The 17,984-nt window shown below is 48.2% G+C and overlaps 2 protein-coding genes across 2 annotated transcripts; one reads left to right on the plus strand and one right to left on the minus strand.

Moving 5' to 3' along the window:
* Positions 1-3,386, minus strand: SNRNP35 (small nuclear ribonucleoprotein U11/U12 subunit 35). The gene is made up of 2 exons (XM_073313179.1): positions 3,227-3,386; positions 1-2,202 (listed from the first exon to the last, which is right to left on the minus strand). The coding sequence occupies exon 2, from the start codon at positions 2,197-2,199 to the stop codon at positions 1,390-1,392; it is 810 nt and encodes a 269-aa protein (XP_073169280.1). The 5' UTR covers positions 2,200-2,202; positions 3,227-3,386; the 3' UTR covers positions 1-1,389.
* A 27-nt stretch (positions 3,387-3,413) lies between these two features.
* Positions 3,414-12,883, plus strand: RILPL2 (Rab interacting lysosomal protein like 2). Its single transcript, XM_073313180.1, has 4 exons — positions 3,414-5,601; positions 6,683-6,834; positions 10,269-10,379; positions 12,052-12,883. The coding sequence occupies exons 1-4, from the start codon at positions 5,263-5,265 to the stop codon at positions 12,080-12,082; spliced, it is 633 nt and encodes a 210-aa protein (XP_073169281.1). The 5' UTR covers positions 3,414-5,262; the 3' UTR covers positions 12,083-12,883.
* Positions 12,884-17,984: the final 5,101 nt, after the last annotated feature.

Here is a 17,984-nt window from a genome sequence, read left to right on the forward strand (position 1 = left end):
TTTTTTTAAACATTTCCTTTTTATTTCCATAGGTACACACAACTTGTACATTCCATTGGGTCTCCCTGCAGCATAGTATAATAGAGAAACCACAGCAAACAGTGATTACTGGTTCCTTAACGTTCTTAGAAATGGAACTACATAGAATCAGATGCAGTAAATGAAATACTCTGTGCTTTCCAATGCTTTTACTTCCCAGATCCTGCTACCCCTCCACCCCGCTCTATAAAACACAAGAGTGAGACTTTGCGTAAAGAAAACATCTGAAGAGCAACAAATAAAATAACTGGCTGTCTTAAGATCTGCCTTCTAACATTGACTAAACTTGTTTCTCTCTCTCTCTCTCCCCAAGCTGCATTTTCTTGTTTGAACTGCTTTGCTGTAAATAATTGTCCAGGAAGGGTCTTCCAGTTATCTGACTTCTCTGTCTAATCAGTTCATCTTTAGGTTAAACTACATGACATTTCAACATTCACAATAAATAATAATAATTAAAAAAAAACTTTTGCTGTGAATGCCCAGTTCTGGCTCTCCTCTTTTTCCTGTAGGACTCCTGTCAGTCTCTGGAGGGCTGGGACTGTGATACCAATCCCAGCTGCAGCTCTCTCAGCTCCAAGCTGAGTGAGTGGGGGAGGGCTACGCTGAATGTAAGGCAGTATAAGGGCCCATCTATAGAGGTAAACTACTGGGTAAGGGGGATCATGTCATAACAGAACTGGGGCTCTGTCCTGTTTATAACCGATGTTGGCCTTGCCTATATAGAATGGTTTGAACCATGTTAAGGAATCCTGCTACAGTCCTGACCTCCAGAAGGAAAGGAGAAAATCACTGCATGGTTAGAATACATCCACAGGAAGATTTGCTTCCACATAAAGAACATTTTACATTTAATAAGGTGGGGGTGGGGAATCAAACCAAAGAAAGAGCAGATACCACATAATACAGGAGACAAAGAACAAAAGCTCTGTAAATGAGAGATCCGCAATTCAACACAGGTACAGGTTACTGCAGGAGTCATTGTCCCCTCTTTCTGGCAAAACCACCATAGAAATTACCTAAAGGACAATAAACCAGAGACAATGGGCCAGCTGCTTGGCTGGGGCAGTTCTGCTGAAGACAGTGGCTCTGTCCCACTTTACACCAGCTGAGGATCTAGTTCCAGGAAATTAGCAGGGCTCCTTGCAGGCTGGAAGCACACAGCAAAGCCACAGGTTGCGTCCCAATGACCGAATCTGTTCCCATCGTTTTCTTGGGAGGCAGGCCCAGGCCTCGATTAGAACCTGACCACAGTTCAGGGTTGTTTGAATCAGTAGGTTTTGGAGGGGTCTGGCTGTAAACTTCCCCACAGTACACAGGTGTTCAGCTTATCTGTAACAAAGACATTTTCTTCTACCGATGTTTGTCGTCATCTCTCTGCTTCTTTGGGTCCCTCTCCCTGCTCCGGTCTCTTTCCCTGTCTTTTCTCTCTCTGTCCTTCCTCTCTCTTCCTCTGCTCCTTTCCTCTTTGGAATCCCGCTCTCTCTCCCGGTTGCTTTCACCCCAAGCCCACGATCGCTCCCTTTCCAGCCATCTCTTCTCTCGGTTCCTTTCAGGGTCTCGGTCCCTCGCTCTCCAGTCCCTCACTCCCTCTCGAGACCAGCTCCTCTCCCTTTTCTCCACAGGCCCCTCTCCATAAAGGTCACTTTTCATAGTTGGCAAATTGATGGGCTTTCGGAAAGGCCTGTCCCGCCCTCCAAACCGCAGCTGCCCGGATTCCTTCTTGCCTCCAAAACCACCTCCAAGTCTCCGAGGGATCCATCCTTTGAGGGTCCTTTCCAGCTCAAAGTCCACAAATATCTCATGCTGGTCAATAACCAGCCTGTTGGCATCTCTATGGGCTTTCAAGAGCGCCCGTTCCTCTTTGTACTCTATAAACGCATAGCCCTTGGAAAAGCCTGTGACTAAGTCTCTAACCAGACGAATCTTCCTAATGTCGCCATACCTGGAAAAGGCTTCCCTCAGCTTCTCCTCTGTGGTTTGTAGATTCAGTCTCGCTACAAACAGAGTGAGGTGGGGATCTCCCGTAACCCCCTTATTGGGTACATACCGTGCCAACATGGCCCTCCAGATGGCACGGTCATGGGGCTCTTCATCTGTGCCATCAATGCTCCCTGCTTTGAGGGGGTCATACTCTTTTGCTATGGGCGCCCACTCGTTCATTTTCTAGAGGGAACACAAACATCAAACACACTCCAGTGTCACTGCTAACATTCTGTATAAACGTTCACCATTACAGGTGAATTGGAACATACAGTTAATGAGGATACTTGGCATTTGCCTATAGCACTTTCCATCCCAGGATCTCAAAAGCACTTTACAAACACGAACAAACTTAAAACACTCCACCCTGCAGGTTGATTCCCATGTTACAGACAGAAAAACTTGGATGCAGAGAGGTTTTCAGTTTTTAGCACAGATCTGTCTGCTAGAACGCCTCCTGGATAGGCCGCGAGGGGCACAGAAAACCCTCGACACATCCTGCATCCTTGCTAGCAAACCCCCTTAGACTTTGCAGAAATGACAAAGAATCCCCTTATAAGATTAATTAAAACAAACTCCACTGGAATCCTTTTTTCAGCTAGACTCCCTCAAGCTCCAGCCCCCTGGGGAAGGCGATTTGCTCGCTATGGAGGTGGGGAACATTTGCTTCCTGATGTGGGAGGAAGCGTTGCATTATCTGGATGTATTTTAGGGGAATATCCTGCCTAGGGCCTGGTACTGGGTGTATTTAAGCGCGTGTAAGAAGAGGCCAGATGCCTCCCACAGGCCGCTCGGTGGCGGCCACAGGCCACGTGCTTCTCAGCCCATCTCAGCCCCCAGCTGGGCTTTGCAGCCTTCCCCCCTTTGCCCGCTGCAGCGTGCGCAACCCAGCAGCCAGCTCGGCGCCTCCCTAGCTTTGCCCTCGGGGTCTCACGCGCTGCCGAGAACCCGGGGGACGCTCCCCGCCGAGGGTCCCCGAAATTAGTCAACACACCCCTCCCCCCACCTTCAGCACAACGCAGGCCTCGCACATAATCCCCAGCTCTTGGGCGGCTTCCCCGAGCAGCCCACACCCAGCCCCTCTGTCCAGCCGGCCGGGGCGGCCACATACAAATCTACCCGCCCCCCCCCGCTTTACTGCAGGCGTCCCTGGTGCACGGCCCGGGCCCAATCCCCGGGCGCTGTACCCGCCCGCCCGCCCACTCACCGCCTCTCCCCCGCCGCGGCCCGCTTCTCTCCTCTCCGCCCCGCCCCGCCCACCGGCGGCAGCCCGCGGCCCCGGCTTCCCGTCGGCGGGGGCCGCTTCGCGCGCGCAAACCCCAGAAGCCGCCGCTTGGCAAAATCCCGCGCGGGGCGGGGCGGGGCGCCGTGCGCAAAGCGCAGCTCCGCGGCCGGGGGCGGGCATCGTGCGAGGGCAGCGCGTTCCGCGCCCCGGCCGGGCCGAGCCCGGGGAACGTGGCGCTCCAGAAAGGCAGACGCGTTTGCCTTCCTAATCCCCGGCCCCTGGTGGAGGGAAGCGGGCTGCAGATGCATTTTCCTCGCTAACCTGAGCGGGCTGGCCGCGGGGGGGCTCGCCTTGCTGACCCCCCCCCCCTGCTGCGGGGACGCTGGCCGCGGGGGGGCTCGCCTTGCTGACCCCCCCCCCTGCTGCGGGGACGCTGGCTGCGGGGGGGCTCGCCTTGCTGACCCCCCCTGCTGCGGGGAAGCTCGCCTTGCTGACCCCCCCCCCTGCTGCGGGGACGCTGGCCGCGGGGGGGCTCGCCTTGCTGACCCCCCCTGCTGCGGGGAAGCTCGCCTTGCTGACCCCCCCCCCCCTGCTGCGGGGACGCTGGCCGCGGGGACGCTCGCCTTGCTGACCCCCCCCCGCTGCGGGGACGCTGGCCGCGGGGACGCTCGCCTTGCTGACCCCCCCTGCCGCGGGGACGCTCGCCTTGCTGACCCCCCCCCGCTGCGGGGACGCTGGCCGCGGGGACGCTCGCCTTGCTGACCCCCCCCCGCTGCGGGGACGCTGGCCGCGGGGGGGCTCGCCTTGCTGACCCCCCCCCTGCTGCGGGGACGCTGGCTGCAGATGCATATCGCTTCTTGGTTCCTCAGAGCTAAGGTCAAGCATAAGTAGTCTCTCGGCCTATCAAAGTGCGATCAAGTGTCTTGACGTTTCTGGTCTTTTGGCCCTGCAATGAAAACCTTGGCTGTGTCTCCTGGACCATGAAGTACAAATATTATCTTATAAGTTCTATCCGTTCTTATCAGTTTAATATCTGACCCCTTGCTGGAGGGGGCTGGCTGCAGATGCATTTGCGTGGCTGCCCTCCCTGCTGGAGGGGGCTGGCTGCAGATGGGTTTGCCGGGGCTTGCGAGCAGCACAGCAAATCCCCGCCTGGCTTAGCTGTGGCACGGGCGGCGCTGGCGCCAAGCTAGGGATCCGGAGCGCGGAATTCACCTTCCAATCCGAATCGAGCTGTATTGACCCGAGAGGGTGCACAACGCAAAGCAGCTAAGCGCTGGGGCGTTTAAATCCCAAGGGCAGCTCTGGCCCCTGCTTTTGGAGGCTGAGCTGAGTATCTGGTTCTGTGACAAGGGGCCCCCCCGCCACCCTGAGGCACGTGGGTGGGGAACTGGCCCTACCCAGGAGTGTTTCAGAGTCCCTCCCCCTCCGGAGGCGTCTCCATGGAAACTGCAAACGTTACCCGGGGGTGGGGCAGCCGCTCCACCCTGGCCAGGGCTTGCTTTGTCATCCTCGTTCTCTCTGCAAAATGCAATGGGCAATGTCCAGCTGCCCTCAGAGCCTGCAAAAGCCCCCCACCCATTACTTCAACACAGATCACTCCCATGCCAGCCGCGGCCCTGCCTCTGGCGACAGAGACTGAGTCTGCGGGGTGGTTTTGTCTGCGCCCCCAGCCTATCACCCTGCCGCCCATCTCTGTCTCCTGGACGCTGCCTGAGAATGGGAGCAGGGGCCCCTTCACTAGAAGGGAAGCTGCCCCGTGTCACCCGGCCGGCCTCCCTTCCCACAGGGCTACATTGTAACCCTTGTAGCCCCACCCCGGCCTCCCAGCCTGGTTATCTGATTGGCCCCCAGGAGCTTCCCCTGGAGGCCGAGGAGAGGACTTGGTCACAAGTTTCACGGAGGAGGAGGAAGGAAGTTGTTGAGAGTGGTGGCCGAAGCGGGCGGCAACTGCAGCAGCTGGTCTGAAACCAGCCCTCTCCCCCGTGAAGGAGCTTGACTGGCCACTGGGGCTTGCCATGCAGGGTCATCAGCACCCAGGGGAGGGAGAGGAGAAGGAGGAGCTTGGCCCTGAAAACGCCTTTGAGAAGAGCCCCTTCCAGCTGACAGCAGAGGATGTCTATGACATTTCCTACGTGGTGGGCAGGGAGATCCTGAAAATAAGCAGCGAGCCCCAGGGGGAGGTGCCCACCAGGGTCGCCCAGCTGCAGTTCAAGATAGTGAGGATTCTGGAAATGCTGGAGGCTTTGGTGAATGAGAGTAACCTGACAGTGGAGGAGCTGAAGATGGAGAGAGACAATCTCAAAAAGGAGGTGGAGGGACTCAGAAAGGAGGGCCCTCCAGGGAATGCAGAGCAGGTAGGTATAAGGGCAGGTGCAACCTCAGGAACTGATCTGCTTATTGTGCAACATACAGTTTGGGAAACAATATGGAGGCATGGGGTTTTATTAACAACACTAGTGATGTCCAGCGAAGCATCTCCATCCGTTTGGCCCACCTTTTGCACATTGACAGAGTTACAGCTCTGTTGAGAAACTGCTGCTGGCAACCTCATGAGCGTAGGCACGGTTTGAGGCGAGCAGAATTCTCAGCGTCAAAAATCCCTGCCTGATGGGAGCCCATTCTAGCACAAAACACTGGAAAACGCATTTGCTCACATGATCCAAGCCATTGTGTGGACAGGCCCTATTGGAGAAGTTGACTTTTCATCCCTGTTGAAGATCCTGGCCCAGCTGTCCAAGCAGAGACCGGCTCTGTACTGTAACATTGTAGGTTGTTGAGCCAATGTCCTGTATGTGCCAGGGCATGGTTTTGGTTGGACAGAGTCAATATGCTGAAAGAGAGAAGTTCAGACATTCAGGCCCTGATTTTCATGTAGTGTAGATGTACAATTGCACATCTGTCTTTTACATACAACTGCTCTCACAAAAGCACCTAATTTGCCATTTGCACACACGTGAAATCCTTGTGTTTGTGCAAATTAGGTGTATCAGAGGAGGAATGACCTTGTGGTTTAGGCCCTTGGCTGGGACTCAGGAAAGCTAGGTTTAGTTCTGAGCTCTACTCAAATTATCTCTGTAACCTCAGGCGAGTCCCTTAATCTCTCTGGGCCTCAGTTCCTGTCTGTGACAATGCGGATAATAGCACTTCCTTTGCAAGTTTAGAGGTAAACTCTTTGGGGTGGGGACTGTCTTACTATGTGCATACAGCGCCTGGGACAAGGGGGCCCACAGGCGCTACTGAAATACAAATAATTATTTTGCACCTAAATGGTATGAAAAATCAAGATTGTAAAGTCTGTAAAGCATGGAAATTACTATTGTTTGATAAACCTGATTCTTTGTCTAAGGTACGGCCTGACAGCTGCTCAGGGGCTATCTGAGCATGTTGCGTCCTTACAGTTGTTTGGTTTTTAAACTGTTGCCCTTTGTTCTACAGCTGAGCCTTGGACCAGACAAAATGATAATAGATCTCACAGATCCAAATCGTCCACGGTTCACGTTGCAGGAGTTGAGAGATGTGCTGCAGGAACGTAACCGGCTGAAAGCACAACTTCTTATTACACAAGAGGAGCTACAGTGCTATAAGAGGTAGATCACTAGGTCATCCAGTCAGCAGAGAGCACCTGTTTATTATGTGGGGATCATGTCAGGGGAGATTAGTATTATTATTTGTTTGCTGTAGCACCCACCGTGTGCTAGGCACTGCCCAGATATACAAGACGGTAACTCTTTGGCTCTCTGTGGGTATAGAGTGCCTCACAAAATGGGCCTTATTCTTGGTTGGCCCCCTTTGACACTACAACAATAAATATTATTATTATTAATAATATTAATAACAAAAGAAGGGACATCCCTGCCCCTAAAAGCTTACGGTGTAAGGATAAACAGACAAGCAGAGAGGGGTCAGGGAGGGGGGTTTCAAAAGGAATTTTTGATATAAATCAACCTTAAAACTGAACTCCTGCCGGCTCTAGGTGAGTTACAAACACGTGTAATAGCACACATCAACATCTGCAGGCAGTTACTTCAACTGTGTGTGCAAAGTAGGAATTCGGGCACACAAATCCAGTGGGTAGGTATGCCTGGCTGGCCACGTGTGAGTGCAAGTACCTCATTCGCACATGCAATCATAGTAACTGCACACATGCATTTTTAATGAAAACCGGGCTCTACGTATCCCATGCCACGTGTCATAAGAGCAGGGAGGTTTCTGTGCTTGCCTTAGTTAAAATTTCCCTTCTCCTGTTGTGCAGACTGATACATGCGAGTTTATTTACCACCCTTCATCTCAGAGATGTGTGCATTTCAGTGATGCTGTATGTATAGCTGTAAAGCACTTTAGCATCCTTCAGGATGAAAATGCATATTTTGTGAGACCCTCCAGCTGAAGACTGAGTAAGGCATATACAACAAAAATCTCACCCAGGGATAAGGATTCAGTTCAAGGCAGGTGACCCAGGTGACTTCCTGGAGTGCCAGGCATGGGGGGCACCGGGCTCGGGGTGCTGTTTTTGTTGTTAGTGACAAAAGGGAACATAGAATGTTTGAAGTAACATGGCTCAGATATTCCATATTTGCTTATATATGGCATGAATAAATACAGATTTACAGATCCTAGCATGCACATTTATTGTCTTATATGACAGGGATAAATCATGCATGCAAATCATGCAAAGTCGTGAAATGGGCTAAAATGCAATAAAAAATAAGATATTCAAAAGTTTAACAAAGGGGGGCCACCGAAGATGCTCCTCGCCTGGGGCACCATTTGCCCTAGGATGGGCCCTGATTTAGATGACCTGGGTTCTGTTCCTAGCACTGCCACTGATCTATTGTGTGATTTTGGGCAAATCACATCACCTCTTTGGTTCTGTTTTCACCTCCCACCCTTTGTCTGGCTTGACTAATTAAACCATAAGCTGTTGGGGACAGGGACTGACTTTTACTCTCCTTGCAAAGTGTCTGGCACAATGGGGCCCTGATCTCAGTTGAGGTCCCCATGTGATACCATAATACAAATAATAATAAATCCACCCTGAGTACACTTCTATAACAGGCATGCATAATGCAAGCTATAGCTGAGAAGCTAGTTTCAAACCTGCCCACTCAAACAGCAGTTTTGCCAACAATGCAGTTAAGGATCCACTCCCCCAGCTCAGCGGACAGGCTGTACTAAGTTAGCTCAGTCACCCATTAATGGTTCAGTTGGCCCTTGACTCTCCAATTGCCTAACACAGCTCATTGGAATCCAAGTTACAAATTAACGATGTGAATGTTTAATTCATAAGTGGATCATGAGCTGTGAGGCTCTAATTACCAACTAGTACTGGATTTCAATCCAAGCAAATCAAAGGAAAAACAATAATTTGATTTACATGATAACCTCCTAATAAGGTGCCTAGGGTGTTGAAAAACTCAATTGATGGCATCAGATATAAAACAAAGTAGTATAAATATGGGACCTTTGAAATAAAAATTGTGTTTTAGAATGTCATGAATATATTTCTATATATGTGGCTATATAGCATGCAGATAGCACAAAATGTCACGTCCTAAATTTAAGATTCACAGACAATGTTTTAGTGGCCGGATAACATATTATTAAAGACGTGAGTTTGTCTCAGGTGTTTTTGAAGGAGTATGGTTCAATGCCCACGTTGAACAGCACTGCTTATCTGCATATTGTGGGCTTTGATTCCCCTCAGATCTCAAGATAAGCAGAGTCAGGCTAGGTCAGTGCAGTGGTGATGGCTGTGAAGGTGTAGTCCTAAGCACCCTCTGCCTGGCTATACAAAGCCCTAATACAGGCCAGCAAAGCTTGTAGTCATGGCTTGCACTGGTGAAGCTTATCCCAGTCCCAAGGAGGGGAAATAGCCTTGGTTCAAATTCTAGCTTTGCCTGTTTATAGTCGGGGTTTGCACTGGTGCAGCTATATCCCTTAAGGCTGTAACCAGTGGACATTTCCTGTGTAGGGAAGTGGCACAGGGAAGGTGACACTTATTTACCTCACAGGGGTCTTGTGGACCTTCACTGACTCAGGCCAGAATCTGCTGTTACACCTGTGTAAATCTGAGTGACTGTGCTGGAGATACCCTGGATCTGCACCAATGTAACCAAGCTTGGAATTTAGTGCTTTGAGATCTTCGGATGGAAGGTGCTTTACAAATGCAACACAGGATTAAAATCAGTTCTCACTGAGTATTAAATCGTTACATAACACTCCATCTGTAGCTATTTAAGCTTCTAACAATTATCAATGGGGTTCTTATAAAAATATTCTAAGCTAAATTAGAGAGACGAGGTGTGTGAGGTAACTTCTGTTATTGGACCAACTTCTGTTGGTGCAAGAGATAAGTTTTCAAGCCACACTGAGCTCATCTTCAAGGCTGGAAAAGAGCTCCGTCTGTCTCGAAAACTTGTCTCTCTCACCATTAACGGGATAGGGAACCATGATGCAGCCAACAGAAGTTGTTCCAATAGAAGATATTACCTCACCCACTTTCTCTCTCTAATATCCTGGGACTGGCACGGCTATGCCTGTACTACATCTAAGCTAAATTACTGGGCACAATTAAAATAAGAGTGATTCACTATTAGCATTAGTCCAGGTTAGCTGTGTCCAGAGAAATTAGAGCTCCTATTCAGGAAACCATTTACACACCACTTGACTTCAGTGGGACTTTGTGCACAAATGAAGAGCTTTCTGAATCGCTGTCTGCATTCATAGATATCATAGTGGCTGTATTGTGCAAACCCTCGCTTTCCAGACCAGCACAGAACAGTTCCTGGTAGCATTTTTTCACAAACTACAACTGGTACAACATGCCTACCCACAAAGGAAAGGTGCAAAGACACCACACCCAGCAAACGTGACAGTGACGTTAGCAGGGTATATGGACATCATCTGCTCAGACGGCACGTGCTGCCAGAATGAAGAAAGGGTTCAGTATGCACCATGGGGGTGTGGCGGGGGAGAAGTGTAGCACAGATTTTAAAAAATTCCCATCTCCCTCCTTTGCTAGTGGCATTTCACAGAGGGAGGACCAGGCTGGGCCAATGGAAGAGGAATCCACTGTCTGCAGACCTTCTGGCTCAAGCAAGTCTAACGAAGAGAAAACAATCATAAAGCGTCTGTAAGTATCGTCACTTCTCTTGAAGCACTTTATAGTGGTGGGCTGACTTGACTGGATACTTGTTCTCCCCTCACAAACGCCCCCCTTCCTCGTTATAAAAAGTTAGGGCTGTTACTGGAATCCTGAAGCCAGCAAACCTCCTGAAGCCAACCAGAATTTGGTAGCATCAGGAGTCTACCACCAAGATGCAGCGTGGGCTGGTGAATAGTGACCTGCCTGGGGAGTTCAGCAACGTGGGTTCTATTCCCAGCTCTGCTACTGAGGTGCTTTTGGATCTTGGGTAAATCACTTCACCTTTCTGTGCTTCTACTTCCTTTCCCACCTCTTGTCTCGTTTTCAGTGCAGGAACTGTCTTTTACTGTGTATTTGTACCCCACCTAGCACAGTAAGGGATCAAGGGGCTACAGTAAAACCCAGATTCTTACATTGTAGTGTTTCCAAACTACTGAAAGACAATACCTTCCATTGATAACAAGGACAGTTAACTCTTTTTGTAACATGTATTGCAATGATATTAGTGACAGGAAGCCTGGAAAGATGACACGAGCATTAGAAATAGTGACAATGATCTTGTAGCTCAACTGCGAATGCTTCTGCTTTGATGTCTGAGGCTGACTGGTTCAAACTGCAGCTGTGCATAGCTCCTCTCTGATAAACTGGTAAAAATAATAGCTGCTTTAGTTAACTTTTATGTGAGTTAATCTCATGACAGGGATAGTCTGAATTAGACCCAGACAGGATGATGCTTTGTGTAAACAATGTTAACTAAAAGGTATCGGGCACAATCTCTAACTAGTAGCAGTGCCTGTATGAGGAAAGGGTTTCTTAAGAACGGGCCCAGGTCAAATGCTTGAGTACTTCTTGCAAAATTAGAGGGAAATTACCACTTAAATGACATGGCCCAGCTTTCAGTTCTCACTGTTTCATATTCCTAGAGGTACTTACGTTTTAGACCACTTTATAAACTATATCAGTGCAGCACCCCTGAAACACTGCATCAAAATAACAGTAAACTATGGTACCTTTGAGGTGTAGAACTCAAAGTGCTTTATAAAGGTGGGCATCAGAATTTGAGTGAGGGGAAACTGAGGCACGGATGAAGTGACTTGCCTGAGGTCACAGCATGTCAGCAGCAGAGACAGGGAGAGAACCCAGTTCTCCTACATACCAGCCCCATAATCTATCCCCTGGACAGTGCTGCTTGCTTCACATACTAGCACAACAGCAAAGGGAGGAGTGATTTTGCCCCGTGCCTATGAAAAGCACCCTATGAGGCCAGATCATCCTTGCTACACAAACAAGCTTTCAATTAAGGGCTCAGCCCCAGGGACATATGAAATTGCATGGCATTTATTTATTGTCTTGGAGTTAGCCTTCTTGGTCCAAGAATTTCCAGCCTTTCAGAGCTAATCATTAAGCTGTCCTACCCTGTAGAAGGCCATTGCCTCCCCTGTGAGTACACTAAGAATCTCCACATTGTGTTGTTTACTGACTATCCACCAAGGTTTGTTTGTGATGGGATTCAAGTAGCTGCATGCAGCGGGAGCCTGCGCAAGCCCTGCGTTTATAGCTCCTGAGAGCAGCCCAGTGTGCAAGCAGAACAGGCTCAGCTGGTGGTTGTAGCTTTTCCTTTTTGTAAGACACTTCCCCCCCCCTCCCCTTTTTGCTCCAGGTTCTCTTTTAAATACGGAAAACGAATATGACTGAGAATTTAGCCACTTCTGCTCAGAAAGTTGCAGCATATAAAGCCCTTGAAAAGGAATTAAGAGAAGAAGCATTTGAAGGAAAAGCAGCAGTTTCACTGTAGAGAACAGGCCACATCTCAAGAACATGTATTTGTATACTACTTTAAGATTTTGCTTTATAAAATAACATTTCTTACAATGTTTGTATTACGGTGTAAGTGTTAATTTCTCCTCTTGTAAAGAATGGCATATTTCCTCTAGACATATCCAAGCAGATGGAGTGTGGAATAAACCTTTTCTATATAGCTATTTTCAGTCTTTCGAAGAACCATACCAAAATGTAGCCTACAGAAGAGAGAATATTAATTTTTCCACTCACATCTCACTGTCTGGGCTAGGGGATTTTCAAAGGCTAGAATGATCTTGCTGATATTTTGCTAGTTACACTGTCTGCAAAAGTATTCATAAAACTAATTACCAAGACTGAAAAATATGTTTGCATTTAAATTTAGTGTGTGTTTTGTTGTCAGTGATCTGACACCAGAAATGTCTCTCTCTTAAAGCAACCCAGAAGCTGAAGCAAACTGGAAGTTGCCCAGATAGTGGCTGTCTTGTAGTTTGTATTAAATTAGTTTGATGTCCTCTGTTCAGCAGCCTAATGCCTACCACTGAGGCTACTATAATTGGGAGTAACTGACACCTTTAGCGGTAGACACACAAGCCAAGCATTGGCTAGACTAGGGGTGGGCAAACTTTTTGGCCTGAGGGCTACCTATGATTATGGAAACTCGTATGGTGGGCCATGAATGCTCATGAAATTGGGGGTTAGGGGGCAGGAGGGCTCCAGCTGGGGATGCAGGCTCTGGGGTGGGGCTGAGGGTTTGGGGGTTCCAGGCTGGGACTGAGGGGTTTGGAGGGGGATCAGGGCTGGGGAAGGGAGTTGGGGCACAGGAAGGGTTGGGGGGCAGGCTCCAGGCAGTGCTTACCTCAAGCAACTCCCAGAAACAGCAGCATGTCCTCCCTCCGGCTCCTACCCAGAAGTGCAGCCAGGTGGTTCTGTGCACTGCCCTGTCTGTAGGCGCCAATCCTGTAACTCCCATTGGCTGTGGTTCCCAACCAATGGGACTGTAGAGGCAGCACTTGGGGCAGGGGCAGCATGTGGAGCCCTCTGGCTGCCCCTATATGTAGGAGCTGTAGAGGGGACATGCTGCTGCTTCTGGGAGCCCTGTGGAGTAGAGCAAGACCCCGACCGCGCTCCACCGCTGGAGCGCCAGAGCGGGGCAAGCCCCGGACCCCACTTCCCAGCAGGAGCTCAAGGGCTGAATTAAAATGTCTGGAGGTCCGGATGTGGCCCCCGGGCTGTAGTTTGCCCACCCTTGGGCTAGACCATGGATATAGAACTCTCATGGCTATGGGTGATCCTTCAGGTCAAAAGTAAAGCAAGTTGTAGCAGAGTATTAACACTGTTACTACACGCATTCATCCTGCTCAGTGGATATATAGAACTTCAGTTAGTAGTGAAACCTTTCAGAGACAATAAATATATTCTTGAGCTATAGCACATTCTACACTGACTCCTCATAGGTAGTGAATGGGAAGAAAAACACTACAAATTGAGAATTCTAGTTCTGGGAAAATAATCAGAGTAAAAAAAGCATACATTAAATGAGCTGCATATACAGAACAGATAAGAGACAGGAATGTTAATTATTTAGCTGCAATCCACTACTAAATGAATTTAGGTCAAACAGATGGAAGGTAGGTGTAGGGGAGATAATTAGTATCTGAGGTTTGTGCTATCATCTACATCTAGAAAGACACAGTTATTTTAGCAGCATTAGATACGAGGCTGATTAGACTTGTAAACAGTAGAAAAAATTAAAAGACTCAAGAATATAATCTTATTGCCTTTCAAAAGGGAAGTGAATTCTAAGATCTCCTTTGATTCCCTTTTATATACTAGCAGTAGACAGAATATAGGTCAGTTGATGATACTGCATATCTATACTTAGTAACAAAGCATGCCTGGTAATATGGCTGCTCAGAAGGTAGAAAAACCAGCAGTGTCGTTTTCAAATGTGTTCACAAGCAATGGAATGTTAGTAAAACAATATCTAAGATGCCTAACTTGGAAAGATTTGTCTATATCCATCCATTGCAGAGAACTGGAACACAGGGCTTGCCATCTTCAAAACATTATTACACCCCAACATTGGGGATGCTTCTTGTATAACCCTCCTGGGTCTGAGGGCTAATTAAACTGAGAGTCATTCTATCAAGTATGAAAGAGTCTATTGGGCCAACACATACAAACAGAATTAGACTATTTATTTTTGGAACGCAGCCATCACATCAGCAGTTGGTGCTAACAAAATTAAAGCATAACTCTCCCGCAAAGGTCTGTGTACTCCACCACGCCTTCCTGTTACTGGGAGGGAGTGTTCATGAATATTTCTAATTCAGTACTGAGGCATGCTGCTATTAGGAAAGCAATTTGGGTGAGGGGGTGGGAGGGAGAAGAGGTGGTAAGATCTACTCAGGTTCTGAGTTTCTTATAGGCTAGCACTGCGCAGGAGGGATAGCTATGAGAAAACCGACAGCTCCAGCATTCCTGAGGAAAGTAGTTATCCCCACTGAGTTAAATGAAAGGGCAGCCCCTCAGAGAGAGGTCTGGACCATTAAAGATGAACTCCAGACCATCTGAAGTGGAGCCTGTAAGGAACAGGGAGACAATGCAGCATTCAGAATAGAGTAAGTGGTTGCAATCAGCCCATGTAAGAAGTAGATGAGTTCCTCAGTCTATGGACAGTCTCAAAGCCTCCAATAACCTGCATCTGGCAAACTGACCAGTTCACCACCACCACGTCCATCTAGTCCTTACAGTTAAAGGAGCCGATACAAGAATATCTGCCTTGAGCCTGAAACCGCAGCTAAAAGATGTTAGCTCTTCCATTCATTTCAATGGAATGTTGACACCAAAGCCTTGTCATTGCCACCCCTGGAACCCCGACCTGGGATATTCTATCTACTACCCAAGATCCATAAACCTGGAAATCCTGGGCGCCCCATCATCTCAGGCATTGGCACCCTGACAGCAGGATTGTCTGGCTATGTAGACTCCCTCCTCAGGCCCTACGCTACCAGCACTCCCAGCTACCTTCGAGACACCACTGACTTCCTGAGGAAACTTCAATCCATCGGTGATCTTCCTGATAACACCATCCTGGCTACTATGGATGTAGAAGCCCTCTACACCAACATTCCACACAAAGATGGACTACAAGCCGTCAAGAACACTATCCCCGATAATGTCACAGCTAACCTGGTGGCTGAACTTTGTGACTTTGTCCTTACCCATAACTATTTCACATTTGGGGACAATGTATACCTTCAGATCAGCGGCACTGCTATGGGTACCCGCATGGCCCCACAGTATGCCAACATTTTTATGGCTGATTTAGAACAACGCTTCCTCAGCTCTCGTCCCCTAAAGCCCCTACTCTACTTGCGCTATATTGATGACATCTTCATCATCTGGACCCATGGAAAAGAAGCCCTTGAGGAATTCCACCATGATTTCAACAATTTCCATCCCACCACCAACCTCAGCCTGGTCCAGTCCACACAAGAGATCCACTTCCTGGACACTACAGTGCTAATAAACAATGGCCACATAAACACCACCCTATACCGTAAACCTACTGACCGCTATTCCTACCTGCATGCCTCCAGCTTTCACCCTGACCACACCACACGATCCATCGTCTACAGCCAAGCTCTGCGATACAACCGCATTTGCTCCAACCCCTCAGACAGAGACAAACACCTACAAGATCTCTGTCAAGCTTTCTTACAACTACAATACCCACCTGCAGAAGTAAAGAAACAGATTGATAGAGCCAGAAGAGTTCCCAGAAGTTACCTACTACAGGACAGGCCTAACAAAGAAAATAACAGAACGCCACTAGCCGTCACCTTCAGCCCCCAACTAAAACCCCTCCAACGCATTATTAAGGATCTACAACCTATCCTAAAGGATGACCCAACACTCTCACAAGTCTTGGGAGACAGGCCAGTCCTTGCCTACAGACAGCCCCGCAACCTGAAGCAAATACTCACCAACAACCACATACACAACAGAACCACTAACCCAGGAACTTATCCTTGCAACAAAGCCCGTTGCCAATTGTGCCCACATATCTATTCAGGGGACACCATCACAGGGCCTAATAACATCAGCCACACTATCAGAGGCTCGTTCACCTGCACATCCACCAATGTGATCTATGCCATCATGTGCCAGCAATGCCCCTCTGCCATGTACATTGGTCAAACTGGACAGTCTCTACGTAAAAGAATAAATGGACACAAATCAGATGTCAAGAATTATAACATTCATAAACCAGTCGGAGAACACTTCAATCTCTCTGGTCACGCAATCACAGACATGAAGGTCGCTATCTTAAAACAAAAAAACTTCAAATCCAGACTCCAGCGAGAAACTGCTGAATTGGAATTCATTTGCAAATTGGATACTATTAATTTAGGCTTAAATAGAGACTGGGAGTGGCTAAGTCATTATGCAAGGTAGCCTGTTTCCTCTTGTTTTTTCCTACCCCCCCCCCAGATGCTCTGGTTTAACTTGGATTTAAACCTGGAGAATGGTCAGTTTAGATGAGCTATTACCAGCAGGAGAGTGAGTTTGTGTGTGTATGGGGGCGGGGGGGATGTGAGAAAACCTTGATCTATGCAGGAAATAGCCCGACTTGATTATGTTAAGAGTTGTCACTTTGGATGGGCTAGCACCAGCAGGAGAGTGAATTTGTGTGGGGGGGTGGAGGGTGAGAAAACCTGGATTTGTGCTGGAAATGGCCCACCTGTTGATCACTTTAGATAAGCTATTACCAGCAGGACAGTGGGGTGGGAGGAGGTATTGTTTCATGATTTCTGTGTGTATATAAAGTCTGCTGCAGTTTCCACGGTAAACATCTGATGAAGTGAGCTGTAGCTCACGAAAGCTCATGCTCAAATAAATTGGTTAGTCTCTAAGGTGCCACAAGTACTCCTTTTCTTTTTGCGAATACAGACTAACACGGCTGTTCCTCTGAAACCTTAAATATTAATATCTTTCACATGGAATTTTAGCAGTAGAATACATCTAGAACATTTCCCCCCATGATCCCAATCCACCTTCCAACCCTTACCAGCTGCCAAATTCCCCAAACACTCCCTTTCCATCAGCCAAGACCTCCAGCATACCATGGCCAATATCTGCAATGCTATTGCATGTCAACACAAGACCATACAATATGGTGATATTTGTGGGGCGTAATGAATGGCGTATATAAATAAGGAATGCTGTACCGTTGTGTTACTTGATTCCCTAATTAATGCATTCACTTCCATATGATTACCCGAAGCTGCCATGCTATTGCCAGTCTTGCTGCAGAATTCCAGGCCAATTACAAGGTACACAGGACCAGGCTAGAAGGTGTACAATTGAGGTCCATTAGCTTAAACTGCCTACAATTCCCCATTTAAAAACTGGTTCCTAATACAGTATGAGCAGGCTCCATGGCTGGGGGATTGACTGAAAAAGCTAAATCTTTGGTTTTTTGTTTTTTTAAAAGAAGTGTTCAAGACTAGAGCCAGCCTTTTCAGCTTGTATTTATAGAGTTAGTACATAGGACAGTTTGGCCCCAACCCAAGGAATCCCTGACTCAGTTATGACGCCATTGGAATATCATCAACATGAGTCGGGGGACAGGGAGTTTGTGGGAGAGTAAGATAGGGATTCTTCTACATGATAACATGCTAAAGCCAAACTGCATGTTGGTATGAGGTGGTATTCTGCTTAGGATATTGGTCTAACTGCTGAAAGACCGTACAATAGGAAAGCAGAAAACTCCATTCTCGGTGT

This window comes from Lepidochelys kempii, chromosome 15 (genome assembly GCF_965140265.1).
Source record: "Lepidochelys kempii isolate rLepKem1 chromosome 15, rLepKem1.hap2, whole genome shotgun sequence".
Lineage (NCBI taxonomy): Eukaryota > Metazoa > Chordata > Testudines > Cheloniidae > Lepidochelys > Lepidochelys kempii.

Excerpts from the sequence above, each read along its gene's own strand:
- SNRNP35 (XM_073313179.1), bottom strand. The coding sequence starts at position 2,199 with ATGAACGAGTGGGCGCCCATAGCAAAAGAGTATGACCCCCTCAAAGCA.
- RILPL2 (XM_073313180.1), top strand. The coding sequence starts at position 5,263 with ATGCAGGGTCATCAGCACCCAGGGGAGGGAGAGGAGAAGGAGGAGCTT. Across the intron at positions 5,602-6,682 it reads CTCCAGGGAATGCAGAGCAG|CTGAGCCTTGGACCAGACAA; the intron begins GTAGGTATAAGG and ends TTTGTTCTACAG. Across the intron at positions 6,835-10,268 it reads GAGCTACAGTGCTATAAGAG|TGGCATTTCACAGAGGGAGG; the intron begins GTAGATCACTAG and ends CTCCTTTGCTAG.